The 25,049-nt window shown below is 40.3% G+C and overlaps 1 protein-coding gene across 1 annotated transcript in view; it reads left to right on the plus strand.

Moving 5' to 3' along the window:
• LRIG1 (leucine rich repeats and immunoglobulin like domains 1) overlaps nucleotides 1-24,725 on the plus strand; it is a gene marked incomplete at its 5' end in the record, with an annotated part of 91,801 nt that extends 67,076 nt beyond the window's left edge. Inside the window, 10 exons of the mRNA XM_029285770.1 lie at nucleotides 1,524-1,595; nucleotides 4,283-4,354; nucleotides 6,127-6,290; nucleotides 13,531-13,851; nucleotides 14,882-15,163; nucleotides 15,612-16,031; nucleotides 17,148-17,273; nucleotides 19,179-19,325; nucleotides 21,179-21,475; nucleotides 24,296-24,725. Coding sequence (XP_029141603.1) covers nucleotides 1,524-1,595; nucleotides 4,283-4,354; nucleotides 6,127-6,290; nucleotides 13,531-13,851; nucleotides 14,882-15,163; nucleotides 15,612-16,031; nucleotides 17,148-17,273; nucleotides 19,179-19,325; nucleotides 21,179-21,475; nucleotides 24,296-24,483 — 2,089 coding nt within the window. The remainder of the gene's footprint in view (nucleotides 1-1,523; nucleotides 1,596-4,282; nucleotides 4,355-6,126; nucleotides 6,291-13,530; nucleotides 13,852-14,881; nucleotides 15,164-15,611; nucleotides 16,032-17,147; nucleotides 17,274-19,178; nucleotides 19,326-21,178; nucleotides 21,476-24,295) is intronic.
• Between the last annotated feature and the right edge of the window lie 324 nt (nucleotides 24,726-25,049).

Genomic DNA, 25,049 nt, shown 5'->3' on the forward strand with positions numbered 1-25,049 from the left:
TCATATTTAGGTGATTGTCCACTAGGACTCCGAGGTCCCTCTCACAGTTACTACTATTGAGCAAGGTGCCACCTATGCTGTACTTGTGCAATTGGTTTTTCTTGCCTAAATGTAGAACCTTGCTTTTTTCACCATTGAATTTCATTTTGTTAGATAGTGCCCAGTGTTCAAGTCTGTCCAGATCCTCCTGTATCTTAAGATTCATAGAAATGAATCTATGTGGTACAGTAGCACTAGAAAATAAAATTTTGACGCTTTTTGTCAATAAACTTCTGAGGGAGAAAGAGAGTTCTACCCAAGGCAAAGATATTTTGTCCCTGAACTTTGAAAAACATTGATTAAACTTGCTGTGGGGGAGGGGGGAGCATATTCTTCCAAAAATTCTCCGTCCTCCATCTCCCCAAACATACAGTAGCATGAAAACCCCCCAAATCAAATGTCTTTATTACAGTCTTTGATCAGCCTTTACAATAAAAGGGTACAGTGAAAAGGGAAGTAGTTTAATGTGGCAATTTATTATTGGGAAAAAATAATCGGACAATAAAACAACATATGTAATTAAACATTTTGCACAGTTGAATAATTTGATGAAGATAGTTGGCCTCCTGATATGTGAATCTGAGATTATTAGCATCCCTTAAAAATAATAAACATAAAATGTATCTCTCTGGCCCTCATGTTTGGAAATGATTTGGCCATTAGAGTATATCTTAGGGCAGGGGTAGGCAACCTCGGCTCTTTTATGAGTCATGGACTTCAACTCCCAGAATTCCTGAGTCAGCAGAGCTGACTCAGGAATTCTGGGAGTTGAAGTCCATGACTCATAAAAGAGCCGAGGTTGCCTACCCCTGTCTTAGGGCATCATAGAAAGGCACCATATGAGAACATGGCTGAGCATTTCTACCTCCCTGGATCCACGCCAGCAAAGTCTCTGGAAAAAAAAAAAAGGAGTCCCATGAAATCTTCCTCCCAATAGATCTGATAGGAGGGTTATCAAAGGGAGGCTCTGGAGAAAGCCCTCTATACTTTGAAACTGAAAGTCTGAAACTCTGTGGTCCGTTTTGAAAGCCACTTATTACCAACTGTGAAAAGATCAAGGGTGAACTGCCCGGTGGTGAATCCAGTGTCTGGTTTAAATGGTGTTTGGGCTGATAAGCCAAGGTCAGCTCACATCCTGACTGACCTTCCCCCCCCCTTTCCAGAGCAAACCTGCATTTCTTAACTCAAGACAGAGCGTCCTGTATAAAGCTATCAACACTATTAAGCTCTAATAAAGATAAAGGTATTTGATTTCAGGGAAAGGAAGAGAGTACGTATGCCTGCTTCGGCGTCCTTAATCTCGACAGATTGTATTTCCAGCACCTTACATGGAGATGGTTCATCCGATAAGACGCTCGCTAATTGGGGTCTTTTCTTCCCCTCTTGCCTCTCTTTCTCTCCCCCCCCCTTCCCCCTTGCCTACCCTCCCTCCCTCCTCCCCTGGCTGCTGCTTATCTGGCTTGCTGGGTGTTTGGCAACTGCAGGACTCTGTTTGGAAACAAGATCAAGTCTGTGGCCAAGGAGGCGTTCTCCGGCTTGGAGGCCCTGGAACACCTGTGAGTAACCCACAAGGCTTTGCAGGTTGGGAGAGGGGGGGCTGGGTGGGAAAGGGGAGGCTTGCCAGGAATGGCTGCAGCAGCGGCCTGCAAGCAATTTAATAGCATCTTTGTAAGCTGAGAAGCTCTCCGTTCCTGAGAGCCAGCTGCTTCCTTCTCATTATAAGTCAGCTCCAACTTTGGCTCTGCTTCCCCCCCCCCTTCTCCCCCCGGCTAGGAAGAAAGTTGTAGAACACATGACCAGTTATATGGTGTTTTCTTTTTTTAAACCTATATTGGAATGCCTTTTTTTAATTCACAAAAATTCAAACCTTCCCTGAGAAATTGTTCTCCTTTCCCAAAAGTCTGAAGTTGCATCTATTTTGCTCTGTTCTTCCTTGCCACTGAGCGTATCTGCAAAAAAGGCTGGGGTCAAAATATCTCACCACAATCTTTGCTAAGCAGGGTGGGAAAAGCAACCTGTTATTTAATTTGATTTTAGAACAGAAATTTGTGTATATTTATCATGGTTTTTATTATCGCCTGTTCACCGCCCTGAGTCCCGTAAGGGAGATAGGGCGGTATATAAATTCAGTAAATATATAAATTCAATAAATAAATAAATAAACCCTTGCAGTTTGAATTGCTCTTTTATGCCATTGCTTGAACATAGTTACAACAAATTAGGCCAGAGTGGCAGGAAAGCTAGTTGAATATCAGAGGATCTACCTCTCTTGTCTCCTTGAATATTGCCACTCTTATAGAGGGCAACTTTGATCAAGATCTGCTTTAGTCCCATCGTCTTCACTTTGACTCCCTCTGCTGGCATTAAGAACAGCATTTGGTAGAAAGTAAGTCTATAATATTAAAGAGCCCTAAAGACCCCTGGGGTTATTCTGCTTGAGGGTTGTTTGTTTTGCCTTTTTCTTTTTTTTTGTACTTGCTAATTTTTTAAACACGTACTTGCAGAATCCAAAGAGGAAGAACACCATTTTAGAAGAGGCATTTCTACTACTTTTTTACCTAACATTTTTTGAATAGCGAGGGCAGGCTGGAGAGTGAATTAGAGGGCTGGCATTGAACCCCCTCCCCCCCGTCCTGCCGCTCTCTTCACTTTGTCTGTGCAAATAAAGCTCCCCTGGGCCTGGATCCTTCCTCTGCAGGGATTGGAGCCTGTTTTAAAATGTCTGCTCATTTTATACATCCTTGCTGTTTTTACTCATGTGCAAATGACTACAAATTACAACTAAGACATCTTTACTTGGGGACCAGCCAAGTAATGTGTTTCAATTGTAATGTGTGTTTCTATGAAGTAGATTCTGGAATTGGTTCTTTGGCTGTTTTCCCCCCCAGCGTAGTTGGCTGAAGTTCTGAAATTCTCTTCTCTCTGTTCTTTCTATCTTGCCCAAATCTTACTGCAAAGGAGGAGTGGGATTCCTTTGGAAAGGGGGTGGGTGGGTGGGTGAAGGGGGTTAAAGTTTAAAATACTACACGTTCTTTGCTTCAAGTACAGTTTTTCAGCAGTTGGCCAGATGAAATGCTAAAAACCTTGATATTTAAAATGCTGGCAGATTTACTAAGCAATTGGAATGGAGTTATGTGTGCAGATGTACTATTTAAAAAAATCCACCTTACGCTATTAAAATAATAATGGGTTGAGAATAATACTACTCATGAGCCAGTTCATATGTAATATTAAATCACAAGAATAAGCTGCAGCCCATTCCATTTCAGTTTTGCCCTGAAAAACCTACCTCCAAAGTGTAATATGCAGTTAACCTGTATCTTGACTGGCTAACAAAAAAAATATACAGGCAGTCTATGCTTAACAATCACAATTGGGGCCATAATGTGGTTGTTAGTGAGCTATTATATGACATCAATAGAGTTACGACATCACTTCCACTACAGTTCTTAAGCAATCTCTTGTGGTCATTAAACAAGACATAACATGATTGTGACTTGTGATTTTACTGCCAGCTTCTCCATTGACTCTGCTATTCATAAGCTGGCTGTGAAGTGCATAAATGGTGATCATGTGACCACAGGATACTGTAAAGTCATAAAGCCTGCAAAATCCCCAAATCTCAATCGCACAACCATGGAGATGCTGTAAAGGACATAATAGCAACAGCACTTATATACTGCCTCACAGTGCTTTACAGCCTCTCTAAGGGGTTTCCAGAGCCAGCCTATTGCCCCCCCTCCAACGATCTGGGTCTTCATTTTACCCACCTGGGAAGGATGGAAGTCTGAGTCGACCTTGAGCCGCTCAGAATCGAACTCCTGGAGTGAGCAGTGGGATGCCTGCAGTACTGCATTCTAACCACTACGCCACCACGTAATCGCAAGAACCAGTGGTAAAGTTATTTTTTTTCAGCACCTGTATAAGATAAATTGCCTTTTTTCATTCATCACCATTAGGATTCATTAAAACAAAAAATAATAGAAATTGGATGTGAAGCGAAAGTGGACAGATGAGAGATTCACTTTGTGACATGTCCTGGTAAAGTTAGCATGATGTGGAAATGCATCCGGGCCCTAATTCTGTACATCCTCTGTTTACTAGGATCAGAGATATTATGAATAAGTGGAAAATCACAAAGTGCCGTATTAAAAGAAACCACAGTTACACAGAGTTACTTTTGTACCGCCACAGTACATCTATCATATGTCTATAAATTAAAATAAATGCTTACTTTCTGTAGGAACCTTGGGAATAATACCATACGGTCTATTCAAGAGGATGCCTTTGCAAAGCTGAAAAGCCTGAAAGAACTGTAAGGAATGAATCCTAATGTTTGCTGTATATTTTGGTCCACTTTTGTGACATTTCTTCCAGCGACTCCTCCCTCCAATAGTTCCTTTCCCACATTATCAGTAATTCCGTTGTTCCCTGCACTCTTCTTCTTACGAGCTATTTTTGCAAAAAAGCAGATGTCAGATAGTGAAATTCCACAACTAGTGAAATCAGATCTTCCTTGTGGTTGATTTCACTGCCTTTTTCCATTGTGCTCAGGAAGTCCAAACTCCTGTCCTCTAAATCATATAGATCATATAATGGAATATCTGCCCTTCTCATCCCCCCCTCCCCTTTTTATATCTGTATGCTAGAAATTTCAGTAATGAGCTGTCTTTGAATTTGCTCCTTGAACCCAATTAGGATGGGAGAATTACAAATGGGATCAGCAGAAGGGAATATTTGTAACTCAGCATTGAACTTGGTTGCCTGAAATTGGTTGTCTTTTTGGAGACGTTTCATTACTCAGCTGCTAGCACTGATAATGTTACCTAGTTGGATAATGAAACGTCTGCAAGGAAACAGTGAACCTCAACTATGTCAGCAGAACCTTGTTTGTCACATTCTGTTTTGCGATATATGTATTCTGTTCTTTCCCTCTCTCTAAAATAGTGTGTGGCCTATACAGATGTCCAGAAGCCAAATTTACAAATTTATTGTTGAAGAAGGTGGGGGAGGGGAACATCCATATGTGGCTCTGTCCAAAATCAACCACAAATCACTTAAACTTTATTTTATTTAAACATAGCAGAATGGGGCTGTTTATTCATGTGGTAAACCCATGGTTATCAAATTGGTATTTGTGGATTTAAAGAGCTTATTCATTTCCACTTCAAGTATTGGCATTTAGAAATATGCAAAGTAATTTGGAAGATCTACCTCAAAAGAAACTGCTGGCCACTAAGCTAGGTTTAACTGTAAATCAAAAGCTTAATGAAGAATAGGTTTATGAATGGCTATGAATCAGGGAATTTCTCAGAAGCGAATTGTTACACTAATACGTATCAGCTGCTATGCAGCAAATGTCAAAATTAATTGTCACAATACTGTCTTTATGCTGTGCTTGAGAGCTTCTCAAAGAATTCCGATAGCTGTTGTGGAAAGGAAAAGGCTGGATTAAGTCTATAATTGATTACTACCAAATTACTTTTCTTATATTCTGATTTTCAGCCACGTTTTTGGTAGTCTTTCCATCTTTAAATCTTAAAGTGTTAATACTTGCCTATTAGATTGGGGTTATCTAGATGCTATCTACTGCAGAATATACATTTAAACACTGTATTAAAGAATGAAATAAGCACCTGCAAAATGTGACCATGGTCTGCTTAAAGTGGGGCCTATATCTTCATATGATACTTCTCCAAGTAAAATGAAAAATCCTTCCCTCCGTACAAGGCAATAGCATCGTATGAATCTGGTTGGATTCAGATTGTTACATGAAACAGTTTGGAAAGCCAATTGAATTTGGAGCAGAGTCAGGCCTGCCATCATAAAGTTGAGGGTTTTTCTTTCCTAAATGCCCAAGCTGGGACAAGCCTGACTCAAAGCCTTTTCTGTACAAGTACAAAATGGTGTGTTGGACTGACTTGGAGGCAGCAAACTGAGTAATTTAATCCAAGGCTGATATTAATATAACAACTAATAAGGGTCATCTTTACACACCTGTCTTATGACCATTTGTAACACTTCTTTTGCCAGTTTTATAAGAATTCACATTTTATTCTTTTCGTCGCTTCCTTTGCTTTCTTCCAGACGCATCAACAGCGAGAGCTTCCTCTGTGATTGTCAGCTCAAGTGGTTGCCACTCTGGTTAACCAAGAAAAAACAACAGCTGTTTGTGGAAGCCACCTGTGCCCACCCAGAATCATTAAAGGGCAAAAATATTCTTGAAGTGGTCCCAGAAAGTTTTGTATGTGGTGAGTCTTAGCTGCCGCATGGTAATTTTGAGGTTGCTTTGGAGGGTAGCCCTGACACAGGAATGACTATGTATTTTGTGGTCAGCTTATTATTTCATAGGCAGTGGAGTGTAGCATCTCCTTTTCGTGGTCTGCCTTCACCATTGAGAAGAACTGTAAATCATATTCACTGCATCTATCGGGAGCAATGATCCCAAATGAGCTTGGGGAATCATTTGGTGGTCATGGAAATTTGATGATAGAAGGGGTTAGAGCTTGGATGAGAAAGCGGCAACAGTCTTTCTAAATAGCATATCCTGCTTTGATTCATTTCAGTTTGGGTTCCAGCTTGGCTGAGATTGCCTTGACTGCTCCAGCCGCTGATTTTTCTTGATTTATTTGACTTGACTTTTGTTCTGGCAGAAAACAAAAATGATTCTATTTGCTCTTATTAAAGGAAGGCTCTTCCCAGCTTTTTTGTTGTCCTTATATTAGTTGAATCTTACTTTGCGGGCAGCTCAGAGCTAGCCTTGAGACAGACTCATCTGATACCCATTCAATGGCCTATTTTGGATTTTGAGGGTGAAGTTTCTTCCATCAACTCTAAATTATACATCACAATTAATGCAGGTGCTCTTGGGATGATGGAGTTTCATCTTGTCAAAATGTAGGGGACTGGTTTCAATTAGTGTGACGGACAAAGTGAGTAGAATCTGTAGAGCAGTGTTTCTCAACCTTGACAATTTTAAGGCATGTGGACTTCAACTCCCAGAATTCCACAGCCAGCAATGCTGGCTGTGGAATTCTGGGAGTTGAAGTCCACATGCCTTAAAATTGTCAAGGTTGAGAAACACTGCTGTAGAGTTTGGATTGTTAAGATTTTTAAGAACCAGCAATGAAGGTCTTATGTGGGTAGACCTAGGGATCTCCTGGTGCAAAAATAAGATTGTAAAGATTTCTTAGTTTAACAGAATAACCACATCACAGAGCTTTTTTTCTTTTTTGTGGAGTACTGTATATAGACTTTTAACTTCCCGAAAGCAGAATCCATAAGGTAAGCCTAGGCAAGAAATTAGATCGAATATTAAAGCATTAGAAATTAGTCACCATATAATCCCAATTAAAGCATGCCAACTGAATAGAAAATCATCGATTTGCAAGGATTCAATGTTGTTCTGTCATCTACCTTTTTTGGGGGGGAGGAGGGATATATCTTATTTTTATTTTTTAAAAAACAAGTAATAATAAATAATAAATCTACCGTCTTTGACAGTGGTTGTAGCCACCCCTTGTGTACTGCATGAGGTTAGAGCAGTGTTTCTCAACCTCAGCAACATGAGGATCCATGGACTTCAATTCCCAGAATTCCCTAGCCAGCAAGCTGAAATAGCAGCATTTATTTAACACATGCCACCTTCTTAATCTGTTAAAAATAGCAATTTGAGCCGCAGGTAGAGAAGGCCGTGGAAAATCTCTTGGTCTAGCAACAACTGCCAGTTGTGGAGTTGTCACATCCCCCAACAATGTACTGCCTCTCTTGGACGGGGGGGGGGGCAGGGGCACACTGCTGTTCCTGTCGCTCAAGGCAGAAGCCACTGGTTGGGGCAGAGCAGCTGAGTCATGCGGTCTTTTCTCTCATGCCTGGAATGTACTAGAAGATAGTATAGTATTGCTTGTCTGTCTGCCTGCCCTCTTCAGAGTCACAGATGTTTTGGCTTTGGGAAACTATAAATTTGCCACCCCTTCTCTGGCTGTGCCCAGCATATCCACTGTATCCATCTGATACCAACCTTTTTTTTCCCCCATGTTACAGCCTGCTGCAGTCTCTTCTCTCAGACATTAGAACAGGGGTGGGCAACTATGGCCCCTTTATGACTTGTGGACTTCAACTCCCAGAATTCTTGAGGCAGCCATGTTAGATAGAACTGGAAGCCGGAATGTCTAAATGCACCAGGAGTGATTGTCGTCACTTCTTGGGCCAATGCAAAGGCACATAATTAAACATTAATGCCTGTCTTCTGTAGACAGTCGTTCGAGGCTGCCCATGGCATGTTTGAAAACTCCTGCTTTGTAGCTTAGACTAAAGCCTTCATTTTGACATGTGGACTTCCCAAGTGTAGGATCCCTTCCCCTGCATGGAGCCTCCTGTAGTCTGAAAGCCTGTAGTTAAGGAAGGGAAATGCTATACTTTTTCCTTTGGCTACTTAACTGAATTGATGTTTGGTACAGCTTTCAGACATCGGTATTCCAAGCTCGGTTCTTAAAACACGAATGTTCTGCAGTGGCAAGCAATCTCACCATTTGACAATCTCTTGTCATTGGTACTTCTGCCACTGGCCTTTTTTCAGAGGAAGGGAAGGAGGTAATGGTGAATAATGAAATGAGAGATTTTTTTGGGGGGGGGAGTAGGACTGATAAATGAAACTGCTTGGAACTCAACTATACTAAAGACTTACAACAGTTCATTTAGTGACCTTTAAAATTACAATGGCACTGAAAAAAGTGACTTAGGACCGTTTTTCACACTTACGACCATTGCAGCATCCCTATGGTCACATGATCAAAATTCTAAAGCTTGGCAACTGGCATGTATTTATGACAGTTGCAGTGTCCTGGAGTTGTGTGACCCCCCCCCCTTTCTCAACAAGCAAAATCAGTGGGGAAGCCAGATTCACTTAACAGCTGTGTTACTAACTTAACATCTGCTGTGACTCATTTAACTGTGGCAAGAAAGGTTGCAAAATAAGGCAAAACTCACTTAACAACTGTCTTGCTTAGCAACAGAAATTCTGGGCTCAGTCATGATCGTAAGTTGAGGACTACCTGTAGAGTTCATTTGCTGGGCCCAAGCTTTGCTTTGGATGGCGGACAGACAGCTCTATATGCCATATCTTCAAGGACCAGGATGCTTTCCCACTGTCAGCAATTCTTACTAATGATGTCAGTTGCAATAGTTGTAACTCTTAACTAATTAACATCTTGCCCCCCCTTCTCCCACTGGGTGAGATTCTCTCCCGCCCTTCTATTCTTCTGTAAGGGCCTGAAGACCTGGCCCTGCCAATTGGCCTGGGGCTCCAATGGGGAAGTACCATGCTGCAGGCGGTTAATGAACCCAATAGAAGATCCCACCTCCTCCCCTGCAATCTGCCCTGTCCCTCTCCACCTTTTAATTATATTTTTTTTTATTATTATTGTTAGAAATATTTACTTTTGTGGTTTTATTGTTTTTGTATGTCATATGTCCCCCAGAGTCACCTTGTGGGTGGGTAAACAAACTTAATAAATGAATAAAATTTGCTGCATAAAATTGGAAATTGGATAGGATGCATGTGTGTATTTCTTACATACATACTCTATTTTATATACAGTACATATATATATATACATACACACACACACATACTTTTTTCTGCATGCCTTAGAATTAATGGTAAATCATTGGAAAATAATTTTGTCCCCTTAGATCCTAAAAATAATATTTTTTGTAATATATTTTTTGTTAGGATAGCGGCTATCTTATTGTAGGTCATCCTCTAGATATTTCTTAGGGCTTGTATCCCTAATTCAGTTTATTTCTGGTGCTTTTCATAAAGTCTATTACCATTCAATTTAATTTCATGCAAAGGGAAACAGGCAGTGGTAGCCACATAAATGCAAATATTGTCAACTATAGTAAATGCAAGTAGTCTTCACTTAACAACCACAATTGTGCCTGGAATTTTAATCATAAGTCATTGTGGTTAAATGTGATTTGATTTTATGACCATTTTTACTTAGTGCTTAGTGAACAATGTGTTGCCTGGGTTCAATAATAATTAATTTCTGTAATTGAGCAATATGTTAGTTGATAATATATTTCCTTGAGCCTCTCTTCTTCCAGTAATATTCTCCTTTTGTCTACATTAAACAAATATAATTCTTAATACTTTCAATACATACAGAGTTGGGTATAAACATTTTTCTAGTATTGGTACATATAACAATGACATCAACATATAACATCTTTTCTAATCAGTTTATGTTTCAATTGTATTTATAGAAGTCTTCGTATTAAGTCATTAAATGTCCTGTTTTCAAGATTCTTATTTAAGCTTAATTTCCCTCAGTATTGAAACCACTCTTTATCAGTCTTAATTTTCTCAAAATTCATTACCTTTGAATATCCAAACTTTTCATTCAAATACACTGTCTCAATATTTTTACATTTCATATATTATAAAAAGATTATATTACTTATATATCTTATCCCTCTTACTATAGGGCCTTTTTATGTCCAAGCTTTGTCTGTTCTTTTAACCATCTAGCAATCTTACTATAAGGCCTCTTTATATCCAAACTTTATATTTTTTTAACCGTATTCAAACAGGTGTTTAGTCATATAGTATTTCATCTGGTAAGCTGAATCATATCTCTTAAATCTAATTCTAATCTTCTTTTGCCAGGTCGCTTTCCAAATCAGTAGGTTTAGCTTGCCAGGTTGTATTTTTGTAGATATTGTTGGGGATAAAAAAGACAAATTAAGTACAATATTCGTTTTTTGTCTCCCACACTTTAATGATTCTCCTGACAGCTCTTTAATCCATTTTATTAAATCTTCTTTTTTGTCCTCAAGTTTGTTTTTAAATCCTGGAAAATAAAGCATCTTTTTTATTTTCTTTGTTGTAGCAAAATTTTGCGGATTTTCTTTTGTTTGTATTAAGTTGTAGTTCTCTTCATTTGTAGCTTCCATATTTAAGTCATTTTCCTCTGATCTGTATTCTATTGTCTGATTTATTTGTTCATTCTTTATCGTCATTTTTTGAACATTGTTTAATTGTGAGTTTAGGTTAGAGATATGTTCATTTATGTTATGAAAGTTATTTTTAATCTCATAATGATTTAAGATAATTGTCATTTGAATCTGTCGCAGCATTGCATATATTTTCTACTGGAATGTATTTGCTTTGTCCTGAGCCATTGTTCCTGCAGATGTCTGATGTTCCATGCTGGGGTCTTCAGCAGGAGGCGTTAGGTGTGGTTTTCTGTCACTTTTAGATAAATATACACCATCCATTTTGTCTCCCTTCTCTAAGTAGTTTTTCACCGATACCATAGTCTCTTTAATTAGCTTTATCAAACCAGCCCATCTTAAAATCCAAACAACCAAAACTTGTGTAGTTCTTATCTTTATATATGGTTTTTGAAATCCAATATGTTTCCAATTATCAAAATACTGAAAGCGGTATTTTGTAACAGTTCTTTCTTTTCTTCTTTTATGATTATCAGCCAGCCAAGATTTCAGTCCAAAGTATTTAACCACCTGAAAGCTTTCCAGTAACTTCCCCTTTAGGAGATTAACCAAAGGCCGAGGTTTTTCTTTCTCTGCAAACAGTTCTTAAACTTAAAAATGCAGCTCAGTGTGTTTATAATCCCAGAAGGTCAGCAGTTTCTAAACATATATAATTTTACTCTGTAGTAGATAGTCCAATGCTTTGTTCCCAGCTGTTTTTTGCTATTTCTGGGCATCTTGCCAAATTCTGAGTCAATGCAGCTATAGTTTTCGCTAATCATCCACTAGATGTCAGTAGCTGTTCATTTTCCAGCTTTTAAAGCAAAGTGTTATTATTTTTTTTATAATTTCATCAATACTTTTTCATGTATGGAATTTTAACAGTTATCTTAGTTTTCAAATTTATCCAGACTGTAGTATTTTTAACCTCATTTCAATATATTTTTGTTCCCCATAAGAGTTTAATTTGCCGCTTCCGTCTATGGGAGGATGGAGGTGTAGTCCTCTCCCTTCTCACTTTGGGAGGATTTTTGCTTCTTGGGAATCTTTTCCAGGAAATCAGATACAAAATAGGAGAGAGAAAGTCGAATTCCTCACCCAGTTTCAAGCATGCTGTTCACCATTGTTTTGGTTAGTGCCTTTGAACTTCGGCTGCAAGTAGCTTGGGCTGGTCACCGAGGTGTGGCCAGCCTTTCTTCTCTTGGGTTAGAGAGCTTTCCCCGGATTGAGCAGGATGGCCGCCGTAGTTCTGTGATCATCGAGGCGCCCCTCTTTCTTTGGGGTGACTTTAGACCCATTTAGGGTACCCTGGCAGGGCGAAAGTAACCGTGGGGTGCGGAGCTCCTCAATCCCTCAGCCATGCACTACGGCGCAGAACCAGGAGTCCAACATGTAGTCATTTAGTGAACCATGTGGTTGTTAAGCAAATCCATTCTCCCAAATGGGCAGTTTTTGCCAAAAACTGTCAAAAAACATTGGAAAGTCATGTGACATAAATGTGAGCCAGTTGTCAAATGCCTAAAACACAATCATATGTACAGCAGTTATAACTTCAAGGATGAGGCAAAAATTCAGAGAACAGCAATTAAGTTGATCAGAGGCCTGGAGACTAAAACATACGAAGAACGGCTGCAGGACTTGGGTTTGGCTAGTCTAAAGAAAAGAAAAAATAGGGGAGACATGATAGCAGTATTCCAGTATTTGAGGCGCTGCCACAAAGAAGAGAGGGTCACATTATTCACCAAAGCACCAGAGGGAAGGACAAGAAACAATGGTTGGAAACCAATCAGAGAGAGAAGCAACCTGGAATTAAGGAGAAACTTCCTGACAGTGAGGACAATTAACCAATGGGACAGCTTGCCTCCAGAAATTGTGGGTGCTCCATCACTGGAGATTTTTAAGAAGAGTCTAGACAGTCACTTGTCTGAAATGGTATAGGTTCTCCTGCTTGAACAGGGGACTGAACTAGAAGACCTCCAAGGTCCCTTCCAGCTCTATTCTATTCTATTCTATTCTATTCTATTCTATTCTATTCTATTCTATTCTATTCTATTCTATTCATATCTTTGATTAGTCATTAAGCAAGGACCAGCTGTAGGTGGGAGGGCCAGGAATGGTTAGTGCTTGGATGGGGAGCTATGGGGAATGTTTCAGAACCAAACCATGTTTCTGAGGGAAGTAAACAAACAAACAGCATCCTGAAAGAAGGCAGTGACAATCTCCTTTGTTGTTGTTTCCTAAAAACACTGAGTGGATGTTTCTGTGGCATTGTACCTTTTCAGTGAAATTCTATAAGAAATGCAAGGGAAACGGGGAGCAGGGATTGAGACTCCCAGTGGGATAAAGTGTACAGTTGTACTATATTTGAATTTCATTGTCGGAGATTAGCTGAAACAGACTGCTTTTCTTAATGACAGTCCACTAAAGCTTTCTGGCATGATTTGGATACCCGGTGCATCCTTTTAAAGAGGGAATGATTCATTTCTTTTCCAGACGATTTTCCCAAACCCAAAATTATCGTTGAACCAGAAACTACTATCGCTGTTCTTGGCAAAGACATTCGTCTCACCTGCTCCGCAGCCAGTAGCAGCAGCTCTCCGATGACCTTTGCTTGGAAGAAAGACAACGAGATTCTTCACCATGCCGAGATGGAGAACTTTGCACACGTCCGAGCCAGGGATGGCGTGGTGATAGAGTACACAACCATTCTGCACTTGCGCCGTGTCACTTTTTCTCACGAGGGACGCTATCAGTGCATCATTACCAATCATTTTGGCTCTACCTATTCTCAGAAATCTCAGCTTACCGTTAATGGTGAGTGAGGGGAAATGTGGCTTGAACATTGTTTGCATTCTAGAAATTAGCTTTTCCTATGTTTATTATAATGTTGTTAAACGGCTTCCTTTATCCTGAAAACGTTCCAGATATGTACACTTCAACTTCCAGAATTTTCCAGCTAGGATTTGCTGAGTTTCTGAGACCTAAAGCCTGGAGGCACCCAACTTGGAGAAAGTGACCCAAGCCTCTCTCTTTCTAGATGCAAGTATTAGAACAGTGTTTCTCAACCTTGGTAACTTGAAGATATGTATAGACTTCAACTCCAAGAATTCCCCAGCCAGAAAGCTAACTGGAGAATTCTGGGAATTGAAGTCCACACATCTTAAACTGTGAAGGTTGAGAAACAATGTGTTAAAGCAGGGGTATCAAACTAGCGGCCCGCGGGCTGGATGCATCACACGCAGGCTCCGCAAAGGCAAAAAACGTCACGATATATCAAGATACATCATGTGATGCAATCAAGTTTGAAACCCGTGTGTTAAAGCATAGCAACGAAAAGGGAAATGACTCCAAAGTGTTGTGAACACCAGTAATATTTCCCTTCGAGTTTATCGCACAAAGGACTGGTTTGCCATTGTGTAAAAATTATTCCCCTGGACAAGTGGTGGGAGTTAAGATGCATCAAATCTTAATAAACATTGGCTTGGCTCATTGGGATTTTTCTCATTGCCTTTATTTAAGTGTTAGTCTCTGGAACTTCTTAAATGAACTTAAAACACTCCTTTGGAATGCCGTGTTTTAATTTTAACTCGTAATGTCTGAACGCTGGTGTGTAAGCTCCATTGAACGAAGGAGTTGAGCTGTGTGGTCAAATTGCATCCCTATAAATGTCTGTCTTTTTTTTTCCAAAAAAGCCTGTTCCACATTTTTGTAGCAAGTTAGAGGACGTTAACATGCTATAGTAAAAAAAAAAAAAAAAAGAGTTTGAGTCCTATTTGCATTTGAGCTGCCCAGCCAATATTCTTTACTAGCTTGGGGTACACTCACTCTCTTTTATCTTCCACAGTGTTGCCATCTTTCCTCAAAACCCCCTATGACATTGCAGCCCGTACTGGAACAACTGCTCGGTTGGAATGTGCTGCTCGTGGGCATCCCCTTCCGCAGATTGCTTGGCAGAAGGACGGAGGGACAGACTTCCCCGCAGCTCGGGAACGCCGCATGCACGTCATGCCCGACGACGATGTCTTTTTCATTACTGACGTGAAGATAGACGACATGGGTGTTTACAGCTGCACCGCTCAGAACTCTGCAGGTTCCGTGTCAGCCAATGCCACCCTGACCGTGCTGGGTAAGAAACGCTTATACATCAAAGAAAAGTTTGTTAGATCATCTTTACTGCACAAATGAACAGTAAATCCAAAAGGATCCCCTAAGGAAATGCACAGAAAGTTAAGAAAGTAAAATTTAAGGATGCAAAATTTGAAACTCTTTCACTCGGGAGCAATAAATCAAGTGGGTAAGTATAGGATATGGGACAGATGCCTGGATTGGTCATAGAATGGGAGCTGGTTGCCAAACAACCAAAATGTGATTTTGTGATTGGGAGAGGAGAATTAGCCATCAGAACTCTGGAACTAGGTTGTAAGTCTGCTAAGTGACGCGTCATTAAGTGGAGTTCAGAATGGAAGAGTATGCATCTTGTAACAGAACTCTGAATGTCAGAATGCTCCTTCCTATGTTATCAGAAATAGGATGACATCACTTATGTGGTACCATTTCTTTTTGGAATCTTGTAGAGACTCCAAGTTTGGTTCAACCATTGGAAGACCGTGTTGTGTCTGTTGGTGAAACTGTGGTTCTGCAGTGCAAAGCAACTGGAAGTCCACCTCCACGCATTAACTGGCTGAAGGGTGACCATTCTCTGACTGTTACCGAAAGGCATCACTTTACACCAGGCAATCAGCTGCTTATTGTCCGGAATGTTGTGTTAGAAGATGCTGGAAAGTATACATGTGAAATCTCAAATACAGTCGGAACAGAACGGGCACACAGCCAAGTTAGTGTATTGCCTTCACTTGGCTGCCGGAAAGATGGAACCACTTTTGGAATCATGACCATTGCTGTAGTCTGTAGCATCGTCTTAACATCTCTGGTTTGGGTGTGTATCATCTATCAGACCCGAAAGAAGAGTGAAGAATACAGTGTCACAAACACAGGTTAGTCCATAATAATTGTTTTTGGTGGCCAGAACATTAAATCATAAGAAATAACTTCCTCATCTTCAACGAGTACAACATTCAGAGCTTGAAAAGCAGAATGGCTTTGTTCTTCTGCATATATATACAGTATATAGTGGGCAGTTCCAAGTGGAATTGCTAAGTATTTGCCTAATTTGTAGATTTGTCTTCATGCATTCCAACCCATCCTTCCAAGAGATTGCACATTCCCTAAGCGTACCTTTATGTATCAGCAGTTTTGACTATTATCCTAAATATGCATTGAAGCATACCTTGGTACAAAGCCATCCTTGCTCAAAAATTTGAATGCTGTTAAAGTCAAATGCTATGATGCTCTTTTTCCATAAATTGGTAAACTCAAAAATAAGATTCAAAAAGCATTGCAGTAATTTGAATACAAGCCTTATCATTATCTGCTGCTTGTTGATCTCTGTGCTCTTACTTTTGTCAAAGGTAATGTACTTGCCAACCAAAAAAGGGGTATTATTACCTAAAAATGAAAACTGCCCCATCTCAGAACTGTAAAACAGAAGGCACGGTTTTGATTAAATTGTTGCTGATGTGATGTATGATAAAGCTGTAGTTGTTTGGTTCAGGTTAGAGTCCTTGCTCTTGAAATGTGACTCCAAAGGGGATGCAGACCTTGCTCCATAATGACCATGATTCACCCGTCAGCTGATTTTTATGGCCCATGATTAGGCCAGCAAGTTAAGAGCAAATCAGTGGCATCCCCTCTTCATTGGGAATGCAACGGGAATATCTCAGTTAATTTTATACTGATGGGGTAAATGTTTAGGGCAGCCCCCAGAATGCTGCTTATTTCTGGAACCTATAAAATCTTTCCTGGTTAATGTAATTTCCAGACATTCCCAGCCATCATTTAATATTTGGGGGGGGGGATATAATGGTGCCTAGAACTGGTCTCTATACCATTCCCAGTTTGTTTAGATCAGGGCTAGGCAATTACAGTCACTTGATGACCTGTGGACTTCAGCTCCCAGAATTCCCGAGCCAGCATGGTTTCTGCTGTTTTCGAATTTCAACATTTTGTGACATTGGCTCTTTACTTTTTCTCTCTTTTTCCTGTTTTTCAAGATGAGACCATTGTACCCCCTGATGTGCCAAGCTATCTTTCCTCCCAGGGGACACTTTCAGATCGACAAGAAATAGTTGGGAGAGTGGAAAATGGCCAACAGCCCAATGGCCAAATCCAGAGCAACGGTACGTTTTGGGAAAAACAGGGCTGTGTCTATTTTTTGGTGGGGTTTTTTTGCAAGAGATAGGGGCCAAAAACTCAGAGGTGCACTGTTATTAAAACTATTACAAATTGCTTTTCTGTTCAGAAAAAGCACAGCAGTTTCTTCTGCTCTTCAAGGGGGCTTACACAACTGACACATAACAAAAGATGAGAAAACAGTTAGGCTATAATAAAGTAAGCAGCAGCCTATATTTGCAGTTTTGACTGAGGAGGAAAAAGCCATAAATCTGTAGAGTTTATCACTGATCACCAGACATTTCTGTATGTACACAGTTAGCCCTTAACATCCAGTTTTGGTCACCACAATGTAAAAAAGATGTTGAGGCTCTAGAAAGAGTACAGAGAAGAGCAACAAAGATGATCAGGGGACTGGAGGCTAAAACATATAAGGAACGGTTGCTGGAATTGGGTATGTCTAGTTTAATGAAGAGAAGGACGAGGGGGGACATGATAGCAGTGTTCCAATATCTCAGGGGCTGCCACAAAGAAGAGGGAGTCAAGCTATTCTCCAAAGCGCCTGAAGGCAGAACAAGAAGCAATGGATGGAAACTAATCAAGGAGAGAAGCAACCTAGAACTAAGGAGAAACTTCCTGACAGTTAGAACAATTAACCAGTGGAACAACCTGCCTCCAGAAGCAGTGAATGCTTCAACACTGGAAGTCTTTAAGAAGAGACTGGACAGCCATCTGTCTGAAATGGTGTAGGGTTTCCTGCCTGAGCAGGGGTTGGACTCGATGACCTCCAAGGTCCCTTCCAACTTTTATTATTATTATTATTATTATTATTATTATTATTATTATTATTATTATTATTATTATTATTATTATTATTATTATTATTATTATTATTATTATTATTATTATTATTATTTAGTGAGACCATTCAAAATTACAATGTCAATAAAAAAAGTGAGCATTTTTTATACTTATGACCATTGCGGCATCCCCATGATCAAAATTTGGATGCTGGGCAACTGGCTCATATTTATGACGGTTGCAGTGTCTCGAGGTCATGTGATCCGCTTTTGCGATCTTCTGACAAGCAAAGTCAATGGAGAATCCAGATCCACTCAACAACCGTGTCACTAACTTAACAACTGCACTGATTCACTTAACAACTGTGGCAAGAAGGCTCATAAAATGGGGCAAAATTCACTTAATAAATGTCTCACTTAACAACAGGAATGTTGGGCTCAATTGTGGTTGTAGGTCGAGGACCACCTGTACTCTACTTCAGTCTGTCTGCTAATTATACAGCACTATACAGGTTGTCCTCAGTTTATGACCATGAAAGATATCAGGGGCACTAAAGCTGATAATCACATTAGTACAGTTAGTCCTTACATAGCAACCATTTGAAATTACGATGGACCTCCCCAGGAGTACTTACGACCTGGTTCCAAAATTCTGACACTCCTCCCCCCCCCCCGCAATCATGTGTTGGGCACTTGGCAACCAGCCCATATTCACGGCCATTTGCATCAGCCCGTGGTCATGTGACCGTGTTGTATGACGGTTTTGCAAAAACGGGCCCATAGCATACCACTGGCTTGCTTAATGACTGCGAGTTCACTTAATGTCCGTGGCATTCACTTAATAACTGCTGCAAAAAGATCCTAAAACTGCATTGGTCACATGGGTGACCTGTTTTACGACAGTCACAACTTACAAGCAGGCTCCACTACAGTTGTAAGTCAAGGGACCGACCGTAATCCATGCAGGCATCAGGCAGATGTAATCTGCTAACTCCCTCAAATGAACTTTGCAGTCTTCTCTACCTGTTCCATATTCTGTAAGATGAGAGTATCGTTATCTGTAAAAGTTGGCCACGCCTGCAATTTGACAACATTTTTATCATTTGGTTACAGGTGTTTGCCAGCTCATTAGAGGAAGGGATGCAGAGGGTGATGCTCACTCTGTCATTTACCGACAGCCAAAGATATGCTTAGGCTATGATAAAGAGTCATGGAGAGGAGAGGACATTCCCGATAGGATGCTTCTTACAGACAATACAGGTATGGGAAGTGCTTCAATTTTCTTTCATAAAGAGACACAAAGCAAACTGGGGCAACAGTTTTTAACTTTGAAAAATGTTCATCTGTAACAAGGGACACTTTTTTTCAGTGATATGGTCTCTCCATCTGTTTTACTAAATAGCAGACTGTCAGTAATGATTATACTGTAAAAAAAACCACCTACAGTTGTATAATTTACATATTCTCTTAAACATTTATTTATAAAAAAAAAAACCTGTGGAGCTACCTGTCTCACATACATAATGATTCTGGTGCAGTTCACAACAACCAGAAAAGCAACAATATAAAAACATACTGTAGCCTTTCCACCAAGGCACCAGAACCACCGATACAGTCTTCACCCCATCCTAACCTAAGGATTATTATTGACAAGTAGAAGTTGCTAAAGAAGAAACGACGAGTAGACAAGGAAGTTTAGTGTGCTTTGAGGTGTGGATCCTGTCATTTCAAAAAGAAGAGTATAAATCTCAGAGTCTTTCAGTGATATTTTGTACTGAGTCAGGTGGGTTTTTTTTATTGATATTCATAGCAACACGTAGTTATTTCAGTTAGATGTATTGGCCCACAGCCCTCCAAGTGTAGATACATTTTACAAATAAGGCAGAAGAAAAATGGGTAGAGAAAGTGGCCCAAGAAGGCCATTATTTAAAGAAGAGGTAAACAAGCTTCTCCTACAGAATTCCAACACATTCATGTACGGGAGCACAAATACACACTCCCATGCATACATACAAGTAGCTTTCTTTTGCAATCACACCTCCAGAATTTTACTAAGGTTTATTCTTCCCTGCCACATTTCTGCTTCAGATTATACTCTCTTTGTCTGATTGTTCAGCTGCACATGTTGCTAAACCTATCTTCCTTAACTCAGTAGCAATTTTCCATTATAGAACATTTTTAATAATGGTTCATTCTTGATGGTGATAATGAGCTAAAGTATACAGATTTCATGACACGCTTTTTAAAAAAAATGCATCTCAAACTTGTTTTGCATAATTTATTATTTGTCATAAAAAGTCCAAGCAATTTTTTTCTTGAATGCTAAGATCACTTGAAAACATACCTCTAAATACCTTTAACGTGCCATGTGCAAGAGTTGCAGAATTGGGAAATAGGAACACGTTTATTTCGAGTAAGACTTGGGTTACTTGGGAAGCTATATCCATATCTTTGGCTTTTTTTGTAAAGGTGGTCCTTGACTTACAACCACCACTGAGCCCAACATTTCCATTGTTAGACAGGTAGTTGTTCAGTGAGCGTTGCCTTTCTTTCTTGCCAGAGGTGTTAAAGTGAATCACTGCAGCAGTTGTTAACTTAATAATGTGGTTGTTAAGTGAATCTGGCCTCTCCATTTATTTTGCTGGTCAGACGGTTACAGAAGGGGATCACATGACCCCGGGACCCTGCAACCGTCATAAAACACGTGCCAGTTGCCACGCATCTAAATTTTGACCATGTGACTCTGGGGATGCTGCAATCGTCATAGGTGTGAAAAATGGTCATAAGTCATTTTTCCCCAATGCTGTTGTTAGCTTTGAACGGTCACTAAACAAAGGGTTGAAAATCGAGGACTACCTACAGTTCAAAAGAATTGTGGCATATGCCTACTCAGCTCTGTGGAACAATGAAGGGGGCTCTCTAGCATGAAACACAAACACAAAACTCCAGAATTCCTAACCAGTCATCCTTGTTAATTGGGAATTTGGGCCACTGACCCAGAATAATATACTTGGCCTACCTATCAGTAACGGGTAGACTCATGAAACCATTGGCATTTCTTCTACCTGAATATAATTCCAGTTTGTTACATTTGTCTTCTTTTCTACCTCAAGCCTATAGCTTGCCTGCCGCTTATACTGACTATGAGGGAAGTGTGGATACCAAGAACATTTATCCCAAGGATCCAGATTACTATTCTCTGGCTGCAGAGGCCAGGACTCCGAATACTTCCAGTAGCAAGGAGCCTGACAAGCATGATGGTGCACTTACTGCTAACTGTCCTAGCCCTCTAAAATGCAGCACGAGTACGGACAATAGAAAACCAGATATCAGTGGCACTATTTACCCTAGCAATCATGACAGGATGTCAGCGGCTTGCCCAAGCAAGTCACCTCTAGAGGACAGCAAAGGTATGTGCCTATTTTTTTTTTAATTTAGTTCTTAAAATACCTCCCACGCTTTCCAGATTACCAGTCACTCATTCTCATCTCTCTCGTAAGGCACCTGACTAGAAAGCGGGAAACTGTTTCTAGTCCCGCTTTAGGCATGAAAGCCCAATGGGCTGACCTTGAGCCAGTCACTCACTCTCAGCCCAACTCGCCAGAGTTGTTTTTGTGGCGACAATAGAGGGAGGAAAGTACATTGGTTACGTTCGCTGTTCTGAGTTATTTTTAAAAAGAAAAAGTTGAGATATAAATAAATATCTCTGCATTTAAAATGGCAAGATGGGTGATGGACAGATATAAGCTTTAAGTAGGACTAGTCTCTTTGCTGCCATTTAGTGGCCATTCGGATTGTTCTAGCCGAGATACGGTAACCCTAGCTTAGGTCTGTTTCAAATTGGTCCATCCTTTTCCTCAAAATGATCCCTTTGTAGTTGTTATCTTATATTTGGTTTTTCTTCTAGAAGCACATAGGAGCCCTCTGGAAAATAAACAAGATTGGCTCTTGTTTTTCTTTTTTTAGTCAGCATTTTTGCCCAGGAGGACTGTTGGAGTGTAGAAACCAAACTATTTCTGGCAAAGAATATAAGAACTGAGTATTTTAGTAAAGAGGAAAAAAAATAGATTGCTACAGTAAACCTATTATCCAGAAATTATCATAAAACAGTAGAACAACAAATCTAAATCAAAGTTTTGTGTAGTGGTATGGCTCAATAAGAGGATTTAGTAACCTGGAATGTAAATGAAGAGTTGACATTCCTTTAAAAATGAACATAACATTTTTATGCTTGACCCTCAAATATGAAAATAATTAGAGAAGCAAAGTATATCTTGGGATATCACGTAAGACGTATGTAAGAAGAGAATTTGGCAGGAACATCTGCCTCCCTAGAGCCACAAGTGCAATAGAGCAGAAGGAAGAACATTAACACAGGCTGTAGAAAAGGCCCTTCTATGTTTTTTTTTTTTGTGGTTTGATTGTGTAAATAACCTAAAATAGAGAGTTTATACCAACTTAACATTTGGTGATAAAATTCTGATGATCATTGTCCCTAATTCATTGATTTGGCCTCCATAAGGTTTAATTGGTCTATATATTCAGGAGAAAGGCTGAGATTAGGTAATTCCTCCATACAAGTCTGATACCAACAAAATTGGCAGCTGTCTATCAGTACAACCTTGCAGAATCAAACAGGTTTCTGAAGGGTGAAGTTAATCTTGCTCCAAGCTGTCCTTAATGGTTGGTACACTAGCTTCAAGCCTCAAAACTGCATTAGGAACACATTTTGGAGACTTGAACAGAGTCCAAAGAAAGTTTGATTGAATGGTTTACAATGCCTGTAGGTTTATAAATAGGCCAGGTTGAATGCCATACAATAGTCGAGGAGCTATTTTAGCGGTAAACAATTTAATTGCTGCTGGAATGTAATTTGCCTCGGGGTGTATATAAAACTGGGTTATAGCTAATGTAGTCCTTTGGGCAGTAGAAGTGACAGAACTACCCAAACTGCTGATCTTCTAGAAACCTGAAAGTCTATACTGAATTACTTGAAACATTTAACTTATTCTAATGGATAAGCAAGCCAGGTTCTAACCAGGATGATCTAAGATATACTACTGCTTAGTGCTATAATATATGGCCAATAAATATGTAAATCATTCTGATCTGACTTTATACACAGGCTTCATTGATTTTAAAGCAATGTTCAGTTAGTACTCTGGGACATATTGAGTAATTACAAAAAATCAATATGTTTAGCTTTCCCTGATAGAAAACGCACAAGTGATAATTGATTCTCATGCACTAGAAACGATTGCTCAGGTCTGCCAAATGGTTGCAAAAGTTTCCTTATTTAAAGCAGGCCTCGGTCAAATTAGCAATAGGATTTAGACTTATACACCGCCTCACAGTTCTTTACATCATCTGCGCGCGATGGGGCGTGAGGGCGGAGTCTTGTCCCTGCTACCCGGCTGCCATGTCCTTGGCTGTGCTGCCCCACTCAGGCTACATCCAGGGGCAACTCTCCTCGGGGGGGGGGGCTGCTGGTGAGGAAGGGACCATCGGGGGAGGTGGGGCTGGGGCGATGGCACGTGTGCCACAGAGAAGGCTCTGAGTGCCACTCACGCGTGCCATAGGTTCGCCACCACTGGACTATAGAAATACTCTATAGCAGGGTGGGCAATTAATTTTCCCAAAGGACCACATGAGCAACCGGGACTGTTGTGGAGGACCAAACCAACAGCTCCTGGTTGTGCTCTGCCCACTCATTTGCATGGCCATGCTTCGACCAAGGCAGTGGTGGGTGGCCAAGCCCACGTCTCCTCACATGACTGTTACCACCGCCGTGTTAGGCTGCTTCAGGTGAGGGGTGAGTGCTGTGCAGTTGCAGAAAAGCGCTTTCTCTCCTTGCTCTCCTGCATCCGCCAGCCAACTGAAGGAGCGCATGGTGACTGCACAGTTTCTCCTCCCGCCCCCGTAGCACATTTATTTGCATGTGATTTCTAATTTCCAATTCACCTCTAGCAGGCTGGACAGGGACAGCCAATGGCCTGTGGACCATGAAAGGCCCAGGTCTGCCCTACAGCAAACGTTCTCTGGCATCAAATACAGCCCAAGTTAAATTGTGAATGGAAAAATCAAAGCCAGATACAAATAAGATTAAGCAGAATTAGATTTTACTTATACTTAGTTAGGCCTCTGTACAGAGAAAGAGGAGGTGGTAGAGATTGAGAGCATAGTTTGAGAAACTCTGTCCTTAAACGTTCTTGCTTTTCATTGTCTTACAGGTCCTTCACAGCTCTTGGCCGACTGTGAGCCTTATAACTGTTTATTGCCTGGTGAAGGCTCTCTGCTACACCGAAAAGAAAGTGCTGAACTATCTGAGGCATTACCTGGGGGAGACGTGCAGCCACGGCTTGTCTCCAATGGGCATTTAACAAGGTCACTCACCTCTCTCCCGGAGTCCAGCCACTGAAAGGCTGACAAGGGACCCGGGAAGCTTGTGAGCGTGCTCCCTCTATCTCTCCCACTTATTTGCACAGAATTATCTAGGCTACTTCTACCTCAAAGTCTGACTGGACAGCTTTGCAAATTAAAGGAAAAGTGACAACTCCGTGAGGTATAAGAAGCAAGCTTGAGTAAGGGAACAGAGCACTGTTTCTGCGTTGCCCGCTTGTAAATAGTTGTTAAAACTTCCCTGAGAAGGATCAGTGGCTCCATGTTGGCTTGCAGATAAAGCACAGAAATGCAAAATGTTACGATGTAAAGTGAAAGAAGTATTTGATAACAAATGTGTACATAAGAGTTTTCATATATATATATATCTATATATATCTATGAATATATATAAATATATATAAATATATATATATCTTTTAACAGAGACTGTTTTATCCCTTGGTGTATGTGTGACTGAGTGAAATTATATAATGCTGACAATGTGCATTGTTTTTTCATTGTTAAGAGTTTTTTCTATTTTTAAATCCTTCCCACCCATCTCCAAGATAAATAGTTCTGGTGTCGTAGTTAAAACTTTTTTGA

Source organism: Protobothrops mucrosquamatus, unplaced genomic scaffold, assembly GCF_001527695.2.
Source record: "Protobothrops mucrosquamatus isolate PMUCROS unplaced genomic scaffold, P.Mucros_1.0 scaffold2218, whole genome shotgun sequence".
NCBI lineage: Eukaryota > Metazoa > Chordata > Lepidosauria > Squamata > Viperidae > Protobothrops > Protobothrops mucrosquamatus.